Genomic DNA, 20337 nt, shown 5'->3' on the forward strand with positions numbered 1-20337 from the left:
AGGTATGATCTGAAATTCCAGGGGAGCTGCAGGATGGCTGGTGTGGTCAAAAACGGTGCTAAAGGAAGAGGGGGTGAGATATCCCATCTGCGGGCTTTGGACACTGAGAGGAGCCATTTACAGCCAGGAATGCTGATTGTTTCAGATGCCAGCCAAGGGGAAACACAGGGATTTTCCAATATCCCTTTTCTCCCAATGGAACAGTTCTGGATCACTAAAGGTCACCAAAACCAAATTGACAATGATATACATGGTTATTTAAAATAACTTCCCCCAACACAACCATTGATGATTTTGCTGGAAATCTGTGCAAGTTCCTCATAAACCCATGGACACCCTGAAAATGTTCATTCCGGATCCCATCCAAATGGTCCCAAAGGAACACCATCAGACAGGCAATGCCAGGGAAATGGGTACTAGAAGAGAACAGGAGACTCAAATCCTCTCTTTATTCATTATGCACTGATAATATATCAGGATATCAGGCTGGGGTTTTCAAAGGGATTGTACATCTTTGAACTGGTTTTCTAAAGTTTTCCTAATCAATTCAGTGGAGAAAATACCTGGATAAACAGTGGATGTGTATACTCACCAGGACTGGTTTTGGTCTGTCTTTGTCTCAGAACAAAAAATAATACAGCACAAATTCCAAAGAGCCTTTTGCAGTGCATTTGCTGAATATAATCTCTCGTTCTGGCACATGTAGAGGAAATAAATTTAATTAATTTTTTTTTAATATATATTTACTGCCACAACCAAGATCTTTAAACATTTAACCATAAAATAACTACTCTTGAGTAGTCCAAGCAGCCCTGCTTTCTAAAAGATATTGTCTTTCTTTTCTTTAACAAGGAAATTCATGTTTTCTGCCAGACCTAGCTCGGCTGTTTGCCCTAGAAAAACAGGGATAGTCCACATCCCTTCCTTCTGCTCCCTGCCTGTGCTGCCATTGCAGGGAGAGGCCAGTTAATGATGGTGCTTGTTCTGCCACACAGAACGCGCCCTGTGACCTTATTCTTTTAAAACTGCAATTTTTGCGTTTGTTTCTGTAGCTCAGCCCTGGTGTGGGATCTTGGTGGAACAGCGAACAATCAGACATGATTACGATGATAACACATTCTGCAGTTTTAATAGAAAAATGAGCCCCTTGCTCATTCTCGGACACACAGCGGATGGATTTATCTGTTGCGTGTAGGGGAAACGTTTAAACACCAGCAACGCTTCCTGGTTCACTGGCAAACTGAGCATCCCACGGGAAGCCACAGGGCTGTACTCCTACTGACACCTGACACCCGCAGCCCGAGGTGGGAACAATCTCAATGTTTAATCACAGCCATGACTAAGTACTTTTATTTTCCAACGGGAGGACCTACCGTGCAACCCGCTGGAAAAAGTCTCGGCGGAGAAATTCTGCGTCTGTTCCCATCCCTCCGTCTCGGCTCTCCTGCGATCACCAGCACCCCTTGCTCCTCACAAAGACACTTTCCTGAAGACAGATTAGGAGCAAACATATTTGTGAACGTTATGAACAGATTTTCTCCTTATGATACATAACTTTGGCATGCAGTCAGGAAGCGAGGATAATCTTCTTCCCCATCTTCCCTTGCTAATGAAGAGAAACTGCCTCTGGGGTTCAGGACAAAAGGTGAACTCTCCCTGCACACAATTTACACCTGCTGAGCACATGATTTCGGGCATCTAAAATTCGTGTCTTGGCAGGTGTCCCGGGGACTCGGCCACACACACGGAGACTCAGGAGGTAATATTTTCATCGAGGCATTAAATAAAAAGCAGAGTCAAGAGGGATGAATTTTGCGGTATTTTCAGGCATCTCTTTTTTTTTTTTTTCTTAACCTTGTAAAAATCTTTCACTTTGCAAACTTACGAAGCCCAATCTTTGCCAATGAGTAACTTAGATAAAAATAGAGGTGAAAACTAACTAAGGCAAAAAGACAGCAGTAGTTGAACAGAAGCCTAATGGAGTGAGAACAGCCCATCCCTGTTCATTGGAAGCAGCACTTGAACATGTGGACAACCTATCCTGAAAAGTGAGATTGCTTGGGGAATGTGATCCCTACAAAGTTTTCACTGACTCCTGGATTTCCCTTTATGAGTGGAGTAGTACAACGTTCTCATTTTCTACTCCCTTCAAGATTTTGCTGGTATGGAAGAGCTGATGAGACACAGCAGTGCTGGGTGCTGAAAACGTTCACTTGGGCACTGAATGTAGACACATCTTGTGCTCTTACACTGCTTTCTTTGGAGTCAATACGAAATGACCATAAATTAAAACTGACAGCACAGCCACGTGTGGGTAGACAACACCCTTGAGGGGTGGGAGGGCAGAGGATTTTCCCAGTTCTAACAAACTTACGATCAAGTTTTGAATATTTGTTAGAAATGCGTGAAATGATAACATTTTGTGCCACATTAGGACACACACATGGGGAAGGCATTCACACCCTGAACTTGTTAGAACACATACATGGGTAGGCATTCACTTGCAGAACCATGTGTGTGTCGGATCATGCTGCAATTATTCACCACAACTTGCATTCAAATCCCTTTTTTCCCCCCAATTCTTCTTCCTTTTTCATGATCTCTCAAAAACAAACAAGAAACAAAGAAACAACCCCCCAAACAAAACAAACAAAAACACCAAACAAAACCCATAACCTCATACACCAATTAATCATTTTCTGGTCTTTTTCCTTTCGTTTTCTATTCTTTCTCTACAGCCGAGGGCTTCCAAGCCTGAACATATAAAAATTCCAGCTGCCACTTGAGACCTTATTCCCTTTTAAGAGCACTTATGCGCCGGGGATAAACACGGCTCCCATCACCGGGGGCCTGAATATCCCTGACTGTGCAAAACCCGTGAAATCCAACCCCTGCAGTTGTTTACGGCCTTTAAGCGGCACCCAGGCAGCTGCAGGCCACGAGGAGCGGCGCGGATGGCAGCGCCGGGCCCCACGCGTGGGCCCGAGGCCTCCGGCGCGGCCGCCCGTGCAGCCCCGGGGAGGGGCGGCCCCGGGCGGGGACCCCCGCCACGCGAGGCCGGGGATGAGGAGGCCGCGCCGGGCCCCTCCTGGCGGGCCAGGCCGCACTGGCGGCCCCGGGCAGGGCAAGGCAGGGCAGGGCAGGGCAGGGCAGGGCGGGGAGGTGCCCGCGGTGTTCGAGGCGGAGCTCGGGGGAGCCGGGCTGGCTGCTGCAGGCGGAGGGCGGGCGGCACAGAGCCGCCCTCCTTCCTTGTGCTGCCGCCGGCCGAGCCGCCCGCGCCGGACCGCGGGCTCCGGGTGAGTGACTGTGGGGGTATCTCCGAGCGGGGTTCGGAGCCGGGGGGTGGCGCGGGGCGATGGAGGGAGCGGGGCTGGCCCGGACACGCGGGGGGAACGCGGGGGAGCCCTTTCTGTGAGCGCGGATCCAGCGCACCCCGCTGCCCCTGCTCCGCTCCGGGCCGGGGGGCTCTGCCTGCCCCAGCCCGGGGGGCCTCTGTGTGAGCGCGGATCTAACGCGTTCTCTGCCCCTGCTCCCCTGCGGGCCGGGGGGCTCTGCCCGCCCCAGCCCGGGGGTGTCCAGGCCAGGCTGGACGGGGCTTGCAGCACCCTGGGCTGGTGGAAGGTGTCCCTGCCCATAGAACTGGAGCGTCTTTAAGGTCCCTTCAAACCCAAACCAGTCCGCGATTTTATGATTCTGCTCGTAAGGCTCGTAGAACAGCAAGGGTAGGTGGGATATTGGGGAGAAATTCCTCCCCAGTTTGTGGGTGTTGAGGCCCTGGCACAGGTTGGGCAGAGAAGCTGTGGCTGCCCCTGGATCCCTGGAAGTGTCCGAGGCCAGGCTGGACGGGGCTTGGAGCCACCTGGGCTGATGGAAGGTGTCCCTGCCCATGGCAGGGGGTGGGATGGGATGGGATTTAAGATTCCTTCCCATCTAAACCATTCTGTGGTTCCATGATCTTACACAAGCAGCTTTCACTCACAGGTGGTCCCAGCCTCCTCCCACTGTTTTATTTAAGCTTTTGGTTGGAAAAAAAAAAATGGCCAAAAAAAGGAGTGTGTGGCAGTTTTGTGGAAGTGGTGTCGAGCTGTCCCGTGTGTGTGCGGTCCCTGTGCTCCCTGAGAATGTCCCACTAACAGCGACCCAGCCCAGTCTCGCTGTCCATGGACAGCTGCCTGAGCACCTGTAGGTATCTAAATATAACAAACAAGGGGGGTTGCAGAGCGCTTTCACTGTGTTTTCTTTCTTGGATGGAGGGGGTAGAAACAGCATCTCCTGTTATTGGAAAAATGTGAAATCTGGGGGGAAAAAAATAACATGTCTGTAGTTACACAGAACTTTGGAAAACGAAAGTAACTTACTACTTGCACTGAGCATACTCGTGGGACCGTTTCTGAGTGGGAGCGTATCAAGCCCTCAACTTTTTTGAGTTGTTATCTCTACTAAGCCATCAGTAAACGATTGTAAGCCTGATACTATGGGAAAGGGTGTAAATGTGTGTGTGGAGAGCTCGGATTTGAGCCAGGTACTCCCTGCTGAACTTCCTCTGCTGGTCGCAGTAATCAGGGAATACAGGTGTGCTGGCAGCAGCTCCTCTCACCTGCTGCTGGAAGTGGGGGCTCTGCTCCACTCGGAAGTAGTTGCATTTTCTTCTCTTCCCTGCTCCTTTCTACACTTCCGTTTTCCTCCCTTATTCGTAGTTGCAGTTCCTCAGGAATTTTCAGTGATGAGCAGCGCCTCCAATTAGCTGGTAGAAGACTTGGTCTGGTATTTCAGGATCTTTACATGTTAATAGCTAAAGCAAAGGCCAGTGTTGCCTCTTCTATAACAGCAACAACCAGGATATTATTAATTTTAACGTTAGACAATTAGCAATTTTCTTAGTCTGACATTGGATGGAAGTTTTGAGCAGGCACACCTACGATGTAAGATTATGCACACACCTTGCGTGTAATTACCAGTGTTACTTTGCTTGTGTATATGTGGATTTACACTTTGTTTTGCTTAATTCTGTGTAGGTACAGAAGCACAGTAATAATAACTTTGTGAGCTAGGCCTTGCTGCATGATGTAGTATTTTCCCTAGGGCTCCACTTCTTCCTGGTGACTGTCACTGATGGGAACACGGAAAGCTGTCTGGATGTGGTGGGTTCAGAGGCCACTCATGCAGAGCAGTTTCCCAAAGGACAGCTCCTACAGGCTCCTCGCTGCTGCCTGCTTTGTCTCCACACAAGTCTCTGCAAGCTTTGGGAAATATTTCAGAGAAATGTGTTTTTTCTGCCATCGGTTTGCATTGGTGACTTTCTCCTTCCACTCGTCGTGGATGGTTTCAAAACAGGGCTTGGTGTTTCCAAGCAGCTCAGTTAAGCAACAGCTTCCTCATACTCTGGTGCTTGTTTATTTGGTGCTGTCAATGGGACCTGGGGAGTTGTTTTCCCTTTTTATGGCCTGTGCTGCCCTCAGTCTAACCCAGAGCTCTGATAGTCTAGTTGTGTAGATTAACTAATCTACTGTATGTTCTTGGCCTTCTGGTTGTTAGTTTGGACTTGCACTTTTCCAGGGGTAGCTGTGTCATTGTGGGTGTGCTCCTGTGGCTGAGGAGAGCGCAGGATGTGAGCAGGAGGGTGCTGATCCCTGCTCCTGCCACCCTCCTGGGAGCCTCTGGGCCCTGCTTGTTGGGTGGCTTGGGAGAGCGGGAGACCACGGCCAAGCTGGGCAAACAGGAACGGGTCAGGCTCTGCTCCCAGGGAACAGGGACAGGAGGAGAGGGAACGGCCTCAGGTTGTGCCAGGGGAGGGGCAGGGGGGACATCAGCAGGAATTTCTCCTGGAAAGGGTGGTCAGGCACTGGCAGGGGCTGCCCAGGGAGGTTTGGAGTGCCCAGCCCTGGAGGTGTCCAAGGCAGGCCTGGCCGTGGCACTCAGTGCTCTGGGCTGGGGACAAGGTGGGGATGGGGCACAGGGGGGACTCAATGGGCTAGGAGGGCTTTTCCAACTCAAGTGATTCTGGGATTCTGTGAAATAAAAATTAGAGGCTGGAAAAACAAAGCTGAAGCAAATGGAACAAAAGTGGAGGATGCTTCCCCTGCTTCCTGGGTGTTTGTGGTCCAGACTGGAGGTACTGGCAGTAAACAATGCAGAGCACAGAGAACACAGAGGCTGCTTTCAGCAGCAGCTGTTGGGTTTGGGGCTCCACTAATGAGCTCTTAGAGATGTAGATGCAGCCCATTCCTGCCAGAAAGCTTTACTTTAGGAAGCAGTTCTTATTACATAACAAACAGACAGTAATCAAAGCTCTTCCACAGTATCACAGTATTGATTCTGGAAACGTTCCCTGTCCCTAAATAACCATCTCTGAGCCAGGTTCCCGAGCAAATGTGTAACTGTGTCTCCAAGGGGTTTCCAGGGGAACTGGCCCTGAGTCCCAGCTGGACCCTGTGGATGGAGCCCACGGTGAGGATTCTCTGCTCGCTGGGCACCAGGTCTTGGACTGGGCTGTTTGATGTGCTTGGCAAAGGGTTTCACAGACCGAGCGCTGGTTCTGATTTCAAAGTGGTTCTGAAGGCAGGCCCCTCCTCTGGGATTAGATTTACATGTGCTATCAGGTCTCAATCTTTATCCCAGGACATAAAACTAGGCTACTTCCTTGCCACACCTAAGTAATCACCTAATTTGGAGCTATTTTTTGAGCAGGTTCCTGTTTGTATGTGAAGGTCTATGTCCAGTCTTGTAATAAGCAAAACACCTTCTAATCCTTGCTCCCTGAGTGCTTGACTGGGGAGGGGAAAGAAAACCAACATTAGGATCAAGCTGAACTGATAGACTGTCTATTCAAATATCTGCATTAAAAATGAGGGAAATAATATCAGAAAAAAAGGGTGAACAGCTATAAATTAGCTGTCACTAACAAGAACATTTCTTTCTAATTACAATAATTGGCTTATGTTGTTTGTGTTGTGTGTGGTGGATTTTCTGGATATTAACCAACAGGGAAGGCAAAAAGGACTTTTTGAACTGTTTAAGCTGAAACTGCATTTGCACAAGAACACAAAGGTATGGAAATCATCCTGCACACATTAGTCAGTGCTCAGGCTGGAGATGAGGCTTCCCACTCCTTCCAGTAGGACAGGAGGGAATTGAAATACTTTTATCTAGAACTTGGTAAACATATTGTGATGTTTGTATGGTGGGAAGGCTCCAAATACTCGTTGACGTTGGTGTTCCTTTGTACTCCTGTTAGTCCTTAGGTACAGTCCTTGGGATTACAGCCATCCCTGTCTGTGATATTGCTTCATTCCCAGGAACTTGCTGCTCTCTCTGGCAAGACTATAGCTATTGAAATCCCAAGAAGGAATTACACATCGAACCTTTCCCCTCAGCATTTGTAAAACCTTTTTTTTTTTTTTTGTAGCAGGGTAATGAAACAGGAGAAAAAGAAGTGGTTTGGTTAAAAATGCAAACAGTGGAAAGAAGAGCCAAAAAAGTTTGTTCCTTGTAGGATGGGAGTGATGTAGAGCAGTTGTTCAGTCATGTAAGTGAAGGGTGGGAATATCTTGGTGTCTGAGTACAGAAGGCAGATGAAGTAGTTGGAAACAGTGGGACTACGAGGAGGAATGAGGATAGGACGCCTATTTTCTGCTTTGTTTTTCCTTTATTTTTGTGCCTGGCAAGTGCTACAGCCACTTTTGGGCATGAGAGCTGAGCTGGTTGCCTGCACTGGATCGTGGGAAGGATTTTCCCCATATGGTAAAGCTTGGCTTCCGCTTGTCAGGGCTGGGTGGCCTGGGGGGATGTTGGGGGTTTAAATTCTGTGTGCAGGAATTTATTAATCTCTGGATGGTCTGGGACTGAAAGGGACCAGTGACACGGGGAGGTGTCTGGGTGTTGCAGGTTATGATGCTGTGCTTGGTTTGAGAGGTGGTTCTTGGATAATGGCTTTAATCACAGGGCCCAAAGTTGTGCTGAGAATCTGGAAAACCATCGGAGGGGCTTTTGGAGAGGATCTGGAGGGTGGACACTGCCATGCTGCATTTGGGAACCACTGGAACTCTTCCTTGGATGTGCTGTCCTTCATCAGAGATCTTGCAGGGGAAGGATCTCCACTTCGGGTTGGTTTGGGCTTTGATCAGTTAGTCTGGCCTGGCATCCTGTGCAACAATAACCACTCCAGGCTTCTCAAAGGTAAACGAGAGACAGCTGGTGGATGACCAGCTTAAGGGGATGCTAACTGGGTTATTTTCTGGTTATATCCCCTTTTTCTCATTATTTGGCCTCTTCGTGCCATGACACACCCTGCAAACTGCCAATAACAGAACAGTGCAGCTTTCAGGGCTGAAGTGACCCACAGGCAGAACTGACTGTGGCTCTACTGCTGCTCTGTCACCGTGGCCACCTGCTAAGTAGTCTTTCAGGAGGAATGAGAGCTGGATTAGAGGGAGCTGAGGGCAGGACTGCAGCTGTTTGGAGGAGCAGGGCCGGTGCAGGGCTCTGCTCAGCCCGGAGGGAAATCAGTCTGGGCCTTTCATCATCCCAGACTTACCTGAGGCCTTGGGAAGGAAGGGGAAAGAGGGATTAGACGGTGCTCCAGCCCCAATGGCAAGTTATGCAAACTGTAGTGGAGATGATTATAAGTTTTCTATTTTTAATTCTCGCATTGAGTGACTCACTTTATTAGATGTGTTCATTGGAGATGGAATGCGAAGCACCCGGATTCCATGGTAATGGCCTCGCAAGGCACACAGATACACAGCAGAACAGATTGGGTTTCTTCTCTTAATTTACCAGGTTCTGTGTCTGATGGTGGCACGCGCTCCCGTGGCGGAGCTGTGCCGCCTGGATCCATCTGTGCCTTCGCTGCTGCTAAACCAGCATCTTGCTGTGGTCCAACTTGTGGTCCTGGGGCTGAATTCCCCACCCTACCCTCATTCCTCTCATTCCTTCCCCTATCTTTGGCTGTGTGCTGCTCAGATCCAGCCCCATGTCCTCCTCATCAGAAAGTACCTGAGGACAGCAGTGCTGGTGGTTGCGGTGCTTCCCTTTCAGTCGCCTGTTGTCTGGGGTGGGAGTGGGTTACACAACTCCCAGTGACAGCCAGCCAACAGCCTGGCAGCTGCCTGGGCCAGGCATTCCGGGAAGGAAGGAAGGAAGGAAGGCAGGCAGGTCCCTCCCATGGGTCCAGCCTGGTGAGGGCTACGCGTGGCCGAGGTTTGGCACGTGGCATGCTCTGTTCTGATGATGACAGGTGTTGAAATCCATTCTTTAAAAAACAGAGTGTAAGTGGTGCTTTGTAGGTTTTTGGGTTTGAACCAGGGGGCTGAAAGTGGAGCAGTGTAAGGAGGGTATTAAAGGATGAAGGGGATCCCTTGCCCGTGGCACAGGAGGTCCAGGATCTGATAGCTGGTGAGGTCACTGGGGACCTTGCTGGGGCAGGGAGCTGGTCATCAGCCTGGATCTGGAGTGGGACACTCCTCTGGGGGTGGCTATTGCATGGGGACCTACTGGCTAAGGAATGCACTGAGGAGGGAGCAGTTCCTACTGCGAGGTGGTTTGTGTTACTAACTTCTTTAACTTCTGGAAACTGAAAGTGGGAACTTGTGCTGACAAATCTTTTGTGTAGTTTCTGTTTCACATAGACTAACTCCCCCTGCCCCTTTGTTTCCTTTCAAGTTTAAGGGCTGTTTCTTGTTATCAGGAACCTTGAGTACCACTCGGAGCTGATGTCCCTGTGGATCTTTACCAACACTCAGCCAGTTCCCTGGGAACTGTTCCCCGGGGTTATTGAACTGCTTGGGCAGATAACTCTGTGCAATACCCACTGCTTGTCACATGCCCCTGGCTCCTCCTGTGCTAGTCAAGGGCTCCTGCTCCTGCCACAGCTTGTTCTAGAGCCTGTCAGGGACCTCAGCCCACCCTCCAAGCGAGGGCACGGGTCCAAAGGTGCCATTTATGGCCTCTATCAAAACCAAGGGTCAGGCTTAACACGCAGATTTACAGTGTCAGATGGCGCTGACAGCACTAAAACACTCTGTACGCTGCTTGAGCTGCTTTGAAAGGTGACTCAGAATATTTGTGTGATGGAAAGATGACTTATTTCTGACTGTAGTGCTTCTCATGCTGGTTGCTGTTATAATTGCCATTAAAATGAAGTTCTGTTTCCGTCACAAGCCGTTGATCTCAGCTCGGAAGAGGGGCAGGTGTCAGTACCTGCTCACAGAACAGGACGGGTTTGGAAGCGTAGGCTCTTCCCTGGGTGCAGCCTTCATGGAATGACATGGGCTGCATTCCCTCCCCATTCCTCTGTGCTCTGGAGCTGACAGCAGCCTTTCCCAGCCGTCTGGGACGGCGCTAGAGGAAACCCCTCAAGTGTATGTTTGGAGCCTCTGATTTGTCTCTGGCTTTGTGGCTGCTGGGGCGGTGTTTGATCCGTCCTCCTGCCCAGAGGAGCCTTGTTGTGTGCCATTTCCCACCTGCAGTGCTGTTCCTTTCCAGAGGAAGCCGCAGGAGAGGTTCTGTGCCCCAGCAGAGCCCAGGCCAGCCTGGCACATTGATGCCAGAGGGTTGTTGGGGCTCTGCAGCCCCTGCTAACGTGCCAAGCTCAGCCAGCCTCATCCAGACACGTGGCTCAGACCTCCCAAATGTGGGTTCCTGGGTTCCTGGGATGCAGCCGAGCTGTTCCAACTGTAAAAGCACCGTCTGCAGGTTGGAATGCCCGTCTGGCTTTGCACTGGAGTGGTTTGTTAAGCCCTGTTTTCCTTTCTGTCCCTGAATAAGCTTCTCATAGGAATGGTGAGCAAGATTGATGTGGCAGTTTGAGCAGCAGGGCTCCTGGGAGAGTTGCTTTCTCTGGAGAATTGCCTGTAATCGGGCTCTCAGCTCTGAGGAGACCTAATGCCACACGCCCCTGGTGGCAAGTGAGCAGAGGGGAGTCCCTCCTGTACAGCCAGCACCCAGCCCCTTTGTGTGCTGTAAGTGTTACTTGCGGGATCAGAGTGGCACAGCTGTTCCCTGTGGCACATCTGGTGTCCCTCCAGTGTGGTTAGGACGGCTGTACCCACAGTGAGAGCAGGGTCAGCTCGTGCTGGGAGCCACCCTGACCCTATTCCCAATGTGCCTGCCCCGTGGCCGTGCCCAGTGCTTGCCTTTGGTGTTCCCCGAGCTGCTGTAAACGGGATAAAGGAATTAATTCAATTCTGAAGGCTGGCTGTCCTTTATTGGTACATACAGGGACAGTTAATGGCCTGAATTGGCAGTAGAGATTGCTGGGTGCTGACAAACAGCAGAAGGTGTCTGTAACTCGGGACTGGAGTGAGTGTGGAGTTGATTTCTCCTGACTGATTTCATAAAGTTGTGCAGAATTGTCCCACAGACAATTTAGAAATCTACTACACAACTTCAAGGGATTTTTGACTGATTTCTTTTAGTATGTGTACAGTGGCATTTCTAGCGTGATTGACAATGACAGAAACTACAGATTTAGGTTGATGCAGTAATATTTTTTAATATAAAACTAAAGGCATAAAGGTCAAGTATTTCTACAACATTTCTTCAGTTTTAAAAACTTGGAGGGGTGTTTGTTTTTTCGTCTTTTTTACAAGTATTGATAAAATGCCTATTAAAAAGGCCCAGTAAAACTTGCAGTCCTAAGATAATGGTTTTCTTGTTGAAAAAAAAAATACTTTCCGAGTTGTCTAGGAAGCTGCATTTTTTAAAGCCAGCTGGTGCAGACAATGGTCACTGAGGCTTTTAGTCAGTGGTTTGTGTACTGTGTGCTGCTCTAATTCCATGAAAGGGTGATGATGTAACTCTGGCAGGTATGTCCCTGGTTTTCAAAGTGCTAGGAGAGGTGTAAGCGAGGGCACAGGAAGCAGGGATGAGTGTTGGCTGTGCTTACAGGAATGAGGTTTGGGTGCGAAGAGACCTCAAAGCCCATCCAGTGCCACCCCCTGCCATGGGCAGGGACACCTTTCACCAGCCCAGGTTGCTCCAACCTGGCCTTGGACACTTCCAGGGATCCAGGGGCAGCCACAGCTTCTCTGCCCAGCCTGTGCCAGGGCCTGCCCACCCTCCCAGGGAAGGATTCCCTCCTTTGGGACAATCCAGCCTGGGCACATGTCTCTGTGTACAGCATGTGCAGGCACACAAGCAGGTCAGTGAAGTGCCCTGGTGGTGTGTCTGTGTCCTGACAAGCCCCAGGGGAGGCTGCAGGGCCCCCCAGCCCAGCCCTGGAATGGGGAGCTGCCCTGGCCCCTGCTCCTGGCCCGGAGCTGCTCCTGCCGTGTTGTCAATCCGCTGGTGTTCTGCTGTTGGCACGGGACTGCTCACACTGCCCATGTCTGCTTTGAGCTTTCTTGGTGCTAAATCCATTATCTTGGGCTGCTGGGGCAGTGTGTGCCCTGGGCAGAGGTGTGTCCATGTCCAGAGGGTCCATGGAGCTGCCAGGAGTCCCTCTCCCGGGATGTGTGTTGTCCCCAGCATGACACGAGCCCCACGGGCCGGGGAGGATGGAGTGGGTTGTGCCTGCTTAAGATTCAGGTCAGTCCCATGCAAATTTTTCATTCAGGATCCGAACACTGGGTCTATTAAGAATTGGCCTGACCCACATAGGGCTGGTTTTAAACCCTCTGGAGCTGGATGATAAAGTGCTGTGCTGCTTTGCAGCCGCTCAGTGTTGTCCCTGTCTGTGCTGCTGCCTCTCGCTGAGGGACCTGCGTCCTGAGCAGACACCGTTGCGGGGTAGGATGGGCTGTGTGGTGTGTAATTCCCGACTGGAAAGCAGGATGGAGTGCTCTTAGGCTAAGGGGGTTGTAGCAGGAGTTTGATGGGATGGGAGGGGAGCTAAGAGTGATGATGTGAAGCAGATCCACTTGGGTGTTGGGATAAGGATTTGGTGTTCGTGGTCTGCCTTTGCCATGGTGTTGGAAGCACTTGTCACAGACAGGAGTGTCACTGGTGGGTGTGTACAGATCTCCTCAGATCTGAGTACCCGTGTCATTCAGCTTTCACAGCAAGCACCAGAGCACTCCGGCTTGTCTCTGTCTAGACTTTGTTTAGAAATTATTAATATTGCAATGAAAATTGCTAATTAAGACATTGCTACTCTAAATTTCAACTTGTCACAACATTGTCATCAGCTTCTGCAAATGGTCTCTCCTGTGTAGCCCAGATCCTGACATGGTAAATGTGCTGATTTAATTTTTATCTTCTTGTCTTCCAGTAAAAAATGGCATTTCGGAAGGCAGTGAAAGGAACTGCTCTCATTGGAGGAGGTGCCATAGCAACAGTTTTTGGCCTCTCTCAATTTTCTCAGTATAGAAACAAACACGTAAGTATTAATTATGATTTCTGATAAAATATGAAACTTAAAATCTGTCGGAGCGTATGTCAGGCTCGTAGGAAGAGTTCTGTTTGGGGCGGGGTGCCAAGAGCCTCTTGGCTTGGTTTGGCAGGCGCTGATCTTGGCATTAAAGCTGCTTCACCGTCACGGCTCTGTGACTGCTGGGGAAGTGTGGTGCTTGTAAATCATTTTTGGTGTTTAAAAAGTGACCTTTGGGTGCTACTGGGGATTTTGCTTGGCTGCAGGAGGAGTGGAAAGTCCTGATGGAAGTATAAGCTCTGAGTCTGGACAGTATTTTCAGGCTTAGAAGGTGGAAGTGAAACCACCAGCGCTACCTCTGAACATCTCGGCTCCAAAACAGTGGTGGTGCCACCTCCTGTTCAGCTCAGGAGGCTGGAAGCGGTTTGGAGGCAGGATCTGTGCCAAGGAAGGCTGTGGGACGGCTCCTGTTGTCCCTGGTGGGCACAGCCCTGGCGCTGCTGGGCTCGGGGCTCACTTCAGGGCTGTGCCCCAGGTCGCTGTGGCACTGCCAGAGTGAATTCCCTGCAGGGAAGGAGGGTGTTGGAGACCTGCTGAGCAGTCAGGCAGTGGCAGCAGAAGGCTGCAGGAGATTCCAGTGTCAGTTTGTGTGCTGGATCTTGCTGCTGTGGGAAATGGGCTTCACTGGGGTATCTGCTGCTCACAGCAGGGTCAGAGTGGCCGTGCTCTTCAACTCCCTTCCCCATCACAGAACCACAGACTTATGTAGGCTGGAAAAGCCCTCTCAGGCTGAGTCCAACCATTCCCCCTCCACTGACCCCTGTCCCCACATGCCACTTCTGCATGGCTTTTAAATCCCTCTTCTGGCCGTTTCTGTGGGGAGGAGGAGCAGCTGGGAATGAGATGACTCATTTCTGGGGAGCCTAGCTTGGAAGTGGATAAGCCAGGATCCTTATGGCTTCAGATACTGTTGCAGAAAATAAACCCCAGCTCTCAAGTGAGCTCCCCATGGGGCTTCCTGCCTCGCTCGGAGCTGACAGTGCTGCTTCTGATGGAGAAGTTGACGTTGTCCTTGCTGGGTGTGCTGAGAGGAGAGTGGCACAGGCAGCACCCCTAACCTGGGCCATGTATCAAGTGTTTACACCTTGGAAACAAAACACTCCACCGATCCAGGTCTGTCCTGGTTTTCAAGATTTATATCCCAGCTGATTTTCATCCCAGCTGATTTTCCTACACACACACACACATGTGCTGACATTTTGGAGCACATTTCTGCAACTGCAGTTGAATCGCAGAATCCCACAACAGTTTGGGTTTGAAGGAACCTTAAAACTCATCTCGTTCCACCCCCTGCCACGGGCAGGGACACCTTCCACCAGCCCAGGTTGCTCCAAGCCCCGTCCAACCTGGCCTTGGACACTTCCAGGGATCCTGGCCCTGGTTGTGTGTTGGGTCTCCTGACCACACATGGTCCCTGCTGAGCAAAGGGAGGACAGGGACAGGTGTTGACATGACAGAACTGTGGCTGGATTTAACTCAGGAGCTGATAGATGGGTATTGCACTTTGGTGTCTTTTCCAGTAACCTGATCCCTGGGATAGTCACTGAATTAATAGGCTGGGAGAGCACAGTGCTCTGTGTGAGGGAATAAGCAGGAGTGACACTAATTCAAGCCAAACCTCGTTCAGAGAACACCCAGGAGTGGAGCTTTCACATGGAATATCCATTCCCTTGCTGAGGTTGGTCGAGTTGGTGCAGCTTCACTGGCTGGAGCTGCTGAGGGCAGCAGGTGGTGCAGGGACTGAGGAAACTGGTCCCTCCAGAACTGCTCCTGGGTAAAGCAGGAGTATATGTAGACTGATATTTTCTCAGTGTTACCACTGTAAATTGTAAACCAGTTGTTGCCCAGAGAAGCTGTGGCTGCCCCTGGATCCCTGGAAGTGTCCAAGGCTGGGTTAGACAGGGCTTGGAGCAGCCTGGGCTGATGGAAGTTGTCCCTGCCCATGGCAAGTGTTGGGATGGGATGAGCTTTAAGGTCCTTTCCAACCCAAACTAGTGTGGGATTCCATGATTTGGGCCAAATCCCCAGCCCCTGAATGCCCAGGTGACACAGTGAGCCTTTGCCAGCTGTTTCACCAGCACTTCCAACACGGGTGGTGACAGAGAAGTGGAAATACCAGATGCTCTTGCTTCCTGAATTGCTGGGCGAGGTGTGATGGGATGTTCTGGGATGTGCCAAGTTGAGCTGGAGAGACCACTGATGGCTTTTCTTCCCCTCCCTCCCTGCAATCCGAGGGGAAAGGCGCTGCTTTGGTGTGCGGTGTGAAGACGTTGTTGTCCTTTCCCAACCCTCTCTTCCCTGTGTGGAAGTGCGTTGTTGGTCAGTGGGAGTTGCTCAGCAAGGTGAATCCAATAGTGAGATGATATGATAATGCATTGGGGGCTGCTTAGGGGAGTTTTAATTACTTGATTTTTTTAAGTGAGTAAGGATGATGAATCTGACTCTGCAAACCTACCTGGAGATTTACAGTAGCAAATTAACAAGAGCCCTGGCTTATGGATTACTAGATCACTTTATAACTTGATGATTAAATTCAAACTGCCAAACTAAATTCCTCTCACTAAGAGTGTAATCAAAACCATTCAGGGAACTCTTGCCTGAGAAATTGTAGATATAAACAGCAATTGCTTATTTCAGTAAACACACTTGTTCACTGCCAAACTAATCACGTTACTGCAGATGGAATCCCTGTGTGCAGCTTTTCTTCACTCCCCCATTTAATTGACAGCAAGATGCATCATATCTATATCAATTCCTCGTGCTAATCACTCTGCTTATATTCCAGGGCTAATCTCCAGACTCTGGCAATACCAGGGGCTGGATGCTGGGGACTCTGCTCTGGTTCTGCTTTAAGCCATTTGTTGTAAATAATGTGTTTAAAATCAAACCAAACCATAGAGTCAAACCCAACTGACACCAGTACTTCTTGTACTCTTGAGTGTGGCTTTTCTGGTGTTCTCTTTTTTTCCTGAAGTTAAGTTGTACACCTTCAGTGGTGTCTTTCTGCGATACTCTGTGGGATGTAAAAGCTTTTGGCACTGCTGGAGAGGCCGGGGCTGGGGAGAGAGTGGGGAAAGAGGCAGCAGTAGGTGGGAATGGGAATAATTCCACGGCCAAATGGATAACGTGGCAGCTGAACTGCTCTGAAGCACCCAAACTCTGTCCCTCAGCCCGTGATCTTTGCCAGCAGCCACAGGTTGGTGTGTAAACACGGGAGAGCGAGGGCAGACTAATGGCGAGGCTCATCAGGATTCACCTCCCTGCCTCCCCGCTCGCTGTCTGTGTGTGCCTGGAGCACCGGGAGCCCGGCTCTGTTTGAGGGCTGAGCTGGCTTTAAACAGCTCCTAATGAGGAGACCTTTGTTCCCAGCCTTTGCAGCCGAGCCTGGGCACAGCTGGGTGAGCGCTGAGTGCAGCTCTGGGGTGCTGGCAGGCAGGCTGTGCCCCAGGAGGGCTGGGCTGGGGGAAGGATGGCAGCCCATGGGAGCCACAGGCACCGTGTTTGGGAGAAAACAGTGGTCATGCTAGGAATTGCCAAACTTTGGTTTTCCTAAATCTTAATTTTTCCCTTTATTTCCCTTTATCATGGGCTGTGTTTAATCTCTGCAGGGTGCCTTGGTGCAGGTTCAGGCTGCAGAGGTTGTTCCAGTAAAGAACCATCTCCCCACGAGAGAACAGCAGATTTTGGCCCTGCAAACCAACAGTGAATTTGATGTCATTGTCATAGGAGGAGGAGCAACGGGCTGTGGCTGTGCTCTGGATGCAGCCACCAGAGGTAAGGGCCTGGGAGTTCAGCTGCAGGTTTATTCTTTATTATAAACTTATCAGACTGGCTTTTCAAAACCACGTGAAGGTATAGGAGGTGTACCCTGAGTGCTGGTTGTACAACTGCTGCTCTCAGGAGGTACAGTGAACTTGAAGGAGGTCCATACAGCAGATCCCTGCTCCCATTGCCCCACCTTGGGGGCATTAGCTGGTAAATGGCTTCAGAGGCTCCCAGGAACAGCAGGGTTGGTGTTAACTTTTTGTGGAGCCTTAACATAAGGAAAGCACAAGGGAAAGTGAGTTTAAGCAAATGCACTGAAAGTTCCACCAGTGCACTGTGGCAGAAAAGGCAGTTGTAAAGCAGGTAGAAATTATTACAGTTAATCTCTGTTTATCCTTTTCTTGAATATTCTGATTATGTCAGTAGATTTCTGAGGTGTGAAATATTCCTGGGCATTTGGTTAATGAGTTGTGTCTCGTTGCTGTTCATTCATGGAACTTGCTCTTTTATTGTGTTTGCTTCACTTAACAACAAATTTTGCTTTTCATGTGTTTGATAAATCTTCACCAAATTATTTCTGATTGTGTCCATTAATCTTCAGTCACGTTTGACAAAGATATCTTGCTCTGATCTTTGGAAGTTATCGGTAATAATTAGATATTTTTAAGGACATAAAAGTTTTGGGAGACCAATAGATGTTAAAATCTCTGCTGGACACTACTGAGGCACCTCCAGTGCTGTGTCCAGTTCTGAGCCCCTCATGACAAGAGAGACACGCAGGGGCTGGAGCGTGTGCAGGGAAGGGAAGGGGCTGAGGGAGCTGGGGGGGCTCAGCCTGGAGAAAAGAAGGCTCAGGAGGAGAGGAAACAGCCTCCAGCTGTGCCAGGGGAGGGGCAGGTGGGACATCAGCAGGAATTTCTCCTGGAAAGGGTGGTCAGGCAGTGGCACAGCTGCCCAGGGAGGTTTGGAGTGCCCAGCCCTGCAGGTGTCCAAGGCACTCAGTGCTCTGGGCTGGGGACAAGGTAGGGAGGGGATGGACTTGATGGTCCTGGAGGGCTTTTCCAGCTCAAGGATTCTGTGAAAAGCCTGATCAGATATTTCCTGGGTGTGTCAGGATTCTGGGTGTGCCCACGCTCTCTGAGCTCTCCCTGGCAGTGCCCAGGGCCTGCTCTCGCCTGGTTTTGGGCACCTCTCAGGCAAACTGTAAGCAAGCAAAGCTGCTGTTTGTCTCCCTCTCTGGAATGCTGTTTAAATTGTTAGTGCAGGAGGTGCAGAGCTCTCTGCTGCAAGGAGTTAAAAGTGTCCATGCAAGCCCTCTGTTCCTGCCGTGCATCCGAGCTCTCATTTGCTTGCGGGAGCGTGGCCCCCGTAATGTGCCGTAATGCCTTTCCATTGTGAAATAGCCAGGTTTTAATGTGCTTCTGTTTAAGTTCTGGTTTGACTTTTCCCTCAGGAAGGAGGCTAAAATTTTTCATTACAATATAGACAGTGCACTACACTTTGAATACAAATTTATCCATGTACAGAGTAATTTTTCTTGTGATTGTCTCTACCCTAGAGAAGTGTCTTTAATGAATTACATACAAATTGTGTAATTTAAGAAGTTAATTTGGTTTTCTGGTAACACAGGACTAAAAACAGCCCTTCTAGAAAGATATGATTTCTCATCGGGGACCAGCAGCAGGAGCACTAAATTGATCCACGGTGGAGTGAGGTACCTCCAGAAGGCCATCATGAAGTTGGATTTCGAGCAGGTAATTGTTTGTGCTGGTTGTTAAGCAAGAATTGCTGGAGACACTTCCCCTGTCCCAATTAGATCCGGGTCTCCTTTTGATTTTTTTTCACTGCTTGGCTGTTGTATTCCACAGGCACTGTGCATGGGAAGTGTCTTCTCCCAGGGAGCTTTCCAGGCTGCTGCCTTGGCTCGGTCCTCCGCTGGGCAGTGCAGTGGCCAGGCCTTGTAGGCTGTGGATTTGGGGCCAGGGAGACAGAGACAGGGCTGCTCTCAGGATGAAAAGAGCTTTCTACTTGCCATGATCAGAATCTGGAGGAGAGGGTCTGTCTGTCCTGCTCTGGAATGGGGAAAGAAAACATAGTAAAGGAATGATTTAACTTGGAATGAGGAAAAAATACTGTAAATGAGTGATTTATTTTGTAATAGGGAAAAAGATGGTAAGCAAGTGGTGTATTTTGGCAAGGGGAAAGAAAATATGGTAAATGATTATAGTGATTATATGTAAATGGGTTTGTGTATTCCTGTGTTGTTGGAAGCCTGGCATTCCTGTTTTGGGGAATTGCATTGTCTTCCCATTGAAACCTCTCAAAGTATGTTTTAGGGGTTGTAGCACTGCTACAGAAATGGTGATTTTCAGGGGAAAATATCTAAACCATGCAGTCACCCAGATGTGGAAACCAACCTTTTCTGCCAAAGAACAACTTCATGTTGGTGCACATTGATTGGTTTAGAGAAGAACCCTTCTGCATTTGCAGCTTGGAGTCAGGGTGGGATTTGACTGTGGGAATTGGCTTGGAAGCTGTGTTGTGGGACAAGTCCCAGCCCTCCCAAGTGCCTCCTGACCACCGTTAGGGCAATGTGGCTTAGTGTGCTTTATGTTCAGATCAAAAATTGTCCAGCTGGCCTACCTAGACACCGAGGTTAAATTACTGAAACTCAATTTTGCTGGGAATCGTTTTCCCTAACTTCTGAATTTTTCAGCGGACCTCAGTGTGTCTGTGGGAGGTGAGTAGGAACGGTGTGAGGTGTTGGCTTTGCTGGAGTTCCCTGCTGAGTGGTGCCCGTGGGCTCGGGGCTGGGTGGGGCGTGGCTGACGTGGCTCTGGTGTTTGCAGTACAGGATGGTGAAGGAGGCGCTGGAGGAGCGCGCACACCTGCTGCAGAGCGCCCCGCACCTCTCCGCTCCGCTGCCCATCATGCTGCCCATCTACAAGTAAGCTCTGCTCTGGCATCTCCCCTCCTCCCTGCACGCTGACAAGCAAACCATGTCCCTGGAGAAGTTTCCGGGTCCCCTTCCCGAAGCAGCTCCCTGAGGCTGTCACCAGCTCTGCCCTCCAGCGGGTGAGCTGTGTCTGGGCTGTACAAACAAAGCCTTGGGTCTGCTTGGCTCACTGCAGCGAGTAGCTGTGTTGAAAACAGGAGCAAACAATACCTCAGGCTTGAATATTTACATTCCATTGTGGTACCACGAG

General features: G+C 50.0%; 1 protein-coding gene across 1 annotated transcript in view; it reads left to right on the top strand.

The window, feature by feature from the left end:
- Positions 1-3180: 3180 nt before the first annotated feature.
- Positions 3181-20337, top strand: part of GPD2 (glycerol-3-phosphate dehydrogenase 2) — a 43167-nt gene continuing 26010 nt past the window's right edge. Inside the window, exons 1-5 of the mRNA XM_027905776.1 lie at positions 3181-3296; positions 13208-13315; positions 16975-17140; positions 18761-18885; positions 19981-20078. Of these exons, the coding sequence (XP_027761577.1) occupies positions 13214-13315; positions 16975-17140; positions 18761-18885; positions 19981-20078 (491 nt within the window). The 5' untranslated portion in view covers positions 3181-3296; positions 13208-13213. The remainder of the gene's footprint in view (positions 3297-13207; positions 13316-16974; positions 17141-18760; positions 18886-19980; positions 20079-20337) is intronic.

Source organism: Empidonax traillii, unplaced genomic scaffold, assembly GCF_003031625.1.
Source record: "Empidonax traillii isolate 1590-97213 ecotype Southwest subspecies unplaced genomic scaffold, ASM303162v1 scaffold1203:size352318, whole genome shotgun sequence".
NCBI lineage: Eukaryota > Metazoa > Chordata > Aves > Passeriformes > Tyrannidae > Empidonax > Empidonax traillii.